This window comes from Priapulus caudatus, unplaced genomic scaffold (assembly GCF_000485595.1).
Source record: "Priapulus caudatus unplaced genomic scaffold, Priapulus_caudatus-5.0.1 Scaffold265, whole genome shotgun sequence".
NCBI lineage: Eukaryota > Metazoa > Priapulida > Priapulimorpha > Priapulimorphida > Priapulidae > Priapulus > Priapulus caudatus.
The window spans coordinates 264,936-269,095 of record NW_014577326.1 but is presented as its reverse complement, the minus strand read 5'-3'; the positions used below and the strand labels follow the sequence as shown (position 1 = coordinate 269,095).

The 4,160-nt window shown below is 49.1% G+C and overlaps 1 protein-coding gene across 2 annotated transcripts in view; it reads right to left on the bottom strand.

Moving 5' to 3' along the window:
• LOC106808282 (protein phosphatase 1 regulatory subunit 16A-like) overlaps positions 1-4,160 on the bottom strand; it is a 126,356-nt gene that overhangs the window by 54,369 nt on the left and 67,827 nt on the right. For both annotated transcript variants that reach the window (XM_014810929.1, XM_014810930.1), the window contains exon 2: positions 263-795. In XM_014810929.1, the coding sequence (XP_014666415.1) occupies positions 263-536 (274 nt within the window). In that variant the 5' untranslated portion in view covers positions 537-795. The remainder of the gene's footprint in view (positions 1-262; positions 796-4,160) is intronic.

Sequence of the window (4,160 nt, the reverse complement as noted above, 5' to 3'; positions counted from 1 at the left end):
TCCCACTCCCATCACAATCCCACCCCACCCACCTCTCTCCTCCCTTACAGCCCCGCACGTACCTTCCTGTACCACCCTCCTCACCTCTCCCACTCCCACCCCACCCACCTCTCTCCTCCCTTACAACCCCGCACGTACCTTCCTGTACCTCCCCTCCTCACCTCTCCCACTCCCACCCCACACGCCTCTCTCCTCCCTTACAGCCCCGCACGTACCTTCCTGTACCTCCCGCCTCACTCTCCCACTCCCATACAGCACGTACCTTCTTCGACGTCGTTGCGAGCGGCCGCCTCGAGAAGCATAACGCTCGGCTCGAATCGAATGTGTAGGTGCGCAGCGCGGCCCGCCGCCGCCTTCCTCTTGCCGCTGCTGCCGCCGGCCGACGAGTTCTTCTTCTTGCGCGAGTGCTCCTTCTCGCGCTGCCCGTATTTCTTGAGCTGCTGCGAGCGGCGCTTGCGCGCGTGCTTCAGCCGCTCCTGCATAGGCATCTTCTCGAGCACCGGTATCTCCGCCATCAGCTCGCCGTGTTCGACCATCGTGCGCGTGTGTGAGCGCGGCGGAGGTCACGGGCGGGTCACGGACACGCCGGCAGCTGCAGGGGGGTCACGGACGGGTCACGCGGCCCGCCGAGAGAGAGCTACGCCGAATCGACGCGCCGGCACGCGGGAACGACGACGACGGCGGACGACGACGACGACGGCGACGGCGACGCTAGTGAGCTGTGCTGGTGGTTGGTTGGTGGGGTGCGGGTTTATCATAGTGCGAGCGTCAGTGTCCCGCTGGCCGCTCTACATCCTGAAAAACACACACACACACACACGGCTTGTGTATAATGACTGACGGACTTATTCACTGGACACATGTCAGGTTATGCATGTACTTTTCGAGTGTCGTGTGCGAATTTTCGAACGAACACGGGTATGCCTTTGGATGGTTAATTTACAGACGAGTTTTTTAATGGTTACAAGCACATTTTTTAATGGATTGCGAACGAATTTTAATATAAGTTTACGAAGATGTTATAATAGGCATGAACAAATTTCCATCGTTCTGGGAACGTTTCTCATCGTGATAGCAAATTGAACTGCAGTTTGTTAACAAGAGTACAAAAACGCTGTATTATGGGCTCTTGTTAACAGAATTAACCAGCGTGACATCAGCCAGAAATTATAGTGAAGTAGTAAATATAAGGAGTAGACTAGTATAGCTCTATGACGGGGCTCGAACCCACGATTAATGAACACGCGCGTGCCAAAAACAAGAGCAATCGGTTACTGATTCGAAATGCACGCATGCTGGTCATTCTTGCGTGAGCAGGGTCAGATATACATAATAACAACATTGTTGGCAATGTTATCATCTGTATATATATAGACTAATACCCGTACAACGACCAAATCGTGCCTTAAAATATAAACTTCACGTAAGTGACACAGTTGAAGTTAAATATTTCATGCAACTGAAAAGAAAACAGAAACAAAAAAACATTTTGGGAAGAAACAAAGAGCGCAATTCTATAAGTGAGCAGAGGAAAAAGTGCTCAGTTGGTGACCACTTAGTTGAAAGGAAAATACCGCAAAATCTATCTATCTATGTATCTATCCATGCATCCATGCATCCATCCATCCATCCAACCAGCCAGCCATCCCTCCATCCATCCATCCAGCGCATGTCATGCCATGCCATGCCATGTCATGCCATCCCATCCCATCTCATCCTATCCCATGCCACCCATGCCATCCCATCCCATCGTCTTCTATCCCATCCCATCCCATCCCATCCTATGCCATCTCATGGGATCCGATCCGATCCCATCACAGTCGACCCCATCCCATCCTATCCAATCCCAAACAATAAAAAATAATATAAAGAACATGAAAATAATAATAAATAATAATAGTAGTAAATAAGAATAGTAGTAAAAAATAGTAATTTTTTTCAATTTTTAACTTTTAAATTGTTTTTAATGAATGTAGTTAAATTTATTTTTTACATTTTGCAATTAACGCCGAATTGGCAGAAGTAGATACTAAAGAGTAAAAAAGTAAACGAGAAATTTTTTTCCCCCAGCTGAGATTCGAACCCGGAATCTCGGCTTATGAAACCGAGCTGATGACTACGCTACGGCGGCGGGTAAGACACGCGAAATAATTCCCACGTACGTGATGATTGAATTTTGACTTTTACAACTTTTTTTTGACTTTTTAACTTTTTAAATTTTTTGTCTCAGCCAGAACCATCTGCAAGACGTGGTGATTCTGAATATATCTTCAGTTAGTGCGATTGAGTGAAAAATCACGGAGAAAAGCGAGGTCAAACAAACACACACACTGACACACAAGATTAGCCTCATTACCTCCACCCAACGGAGTTGGAGGTGGTTATGTTTTCGCTCTCGTGTGCGTGTGTTCGTGTGTTCGTGTGTTAGTGTGTTCGTGTGTTCGCGCGATCGATATTAGCGCATCAGCCAGCGAGCGTGTACATGTCAGCAAGCAGCAGCAAATAGCGGCTGCCATACAAGCGAGCGAGCAGCAAGCCAGCAAGCCAGCAAGCCAGCGTGTACATGTCAGTACGCTGGCGTATATCGTGGCTTATTCGTGTGTTCGTGAGTCGTATGGCGTATGGCGTATGTCGCTGGCGGAGGTGTGCATTTTCCGTGAGTGCACTCTGTCTATAGTTATAGTATAGATTCAAGCCGCAGCTGTGGCGGGCGCGGCCACAATTGATTCGGCTCGCACGCGCAAGCCGCAAAATCGCTATATATAATATCGTGAGGAAACACTCGATCAGTTTCAGCGGCGGCGGCAGCTTTCCGATTACACACCTACTCGAGTCTCTGCTGCACGAGGCAGCAAATAGCGCTCGCTATAGAGGGTGGTGTGTGAGGGAGTGGTACGCCAAGTGAGCAGGGAGTCGGCGCGACTTCATAATAATCGACGGCGTAAATAAGCTGCAGATATGCGGGAGTCGGGCGAAAAGGTCAGGCGCATGCGCTATACACTACATCGCCGGGCCATGGCAACGAAATCATCACAACAACGAAGCGCAGCCTGTGTGGGAAGCTATACGCACACACAAATTGCCAATTGCGACTATTGGCGATGTCCTAGATGAGTTGCGATGACGCGTGCCTATCCCCATTCACGTTGTTTGCATGAAGGATACTGCAGGAGAAGCATGACTCGATTGCTCTAGACTGCTCCTGTTCTACACCACAACAGTATGATTTCTGGAAGCCGCGCCAGTTTCCGTACTAAAAGGCACGTAAGATAGGAAGATCTGCCATCAGCTGTACAGTAAGTATATACAGGTGGCCGTCTAGGCTTCACTTCCCATCATGGCTATAACTAACCTGGATACGAGGAGAGCCGAGACTGGACCTTAATCTCTCCACCTCATAGAATCCTTATCCGTTTACAGTTTATGCAGGGAATCCCTAGAAAGCGGCGGAGAGGAGCTAATCATGATTCCTCATCTACTGGACAGGGAAACCTATTGATCATAGGGCAGCTTCTACCTTGTTACCGAAGAATTCATCTACGGCAGCTCGTCACTCGGCATTTCGCCTCCTACCATCCACACTGCTATGCATTCCGCCGTTTATTAGTTTAGGCTGCTTGTGTGGTCATATAGGAGTACCACAAATCGCTCAATGACATCCATGCTTGTATCATCAACATCCTCTTGCAGCATCAGCAGTGCTTTAAGAACAGGGGTGAGCTCTGGGAACGCGTTCCATACGTCCCATGCCGTCTTCTTTCCTCTTCCACCGAAATATGAAACCGTATCACACCCTGTTCATGCGTGAAACATCGGTAACACACGCGCTTTCTCTCGACCCAGGGATGTAGCTATGGTATGCGCTGGAAGGTTACGGACTTGCTTGGAAGAACCATATGAGATCCACAGCTCATCTAACGGGAGAACTGGAGCAATGGACACGGCCAGCACAACAACATCAGTATCATTATTTCGGATCTTTATTCGTCGATGGCCATGCGCGCTAGCATGGAGTGCATGAACCATCATGCGGGAATCAGTTTCCTCGTGAGTACACGGCGCAAGAGCACTCATATCTGCGCTGACTTCAGACAACAGGACGCTCTCTCCGTGTGTTGCAAATATTTTCTTCCCCTCTGGAAGCTGTAGCGAAACCACAT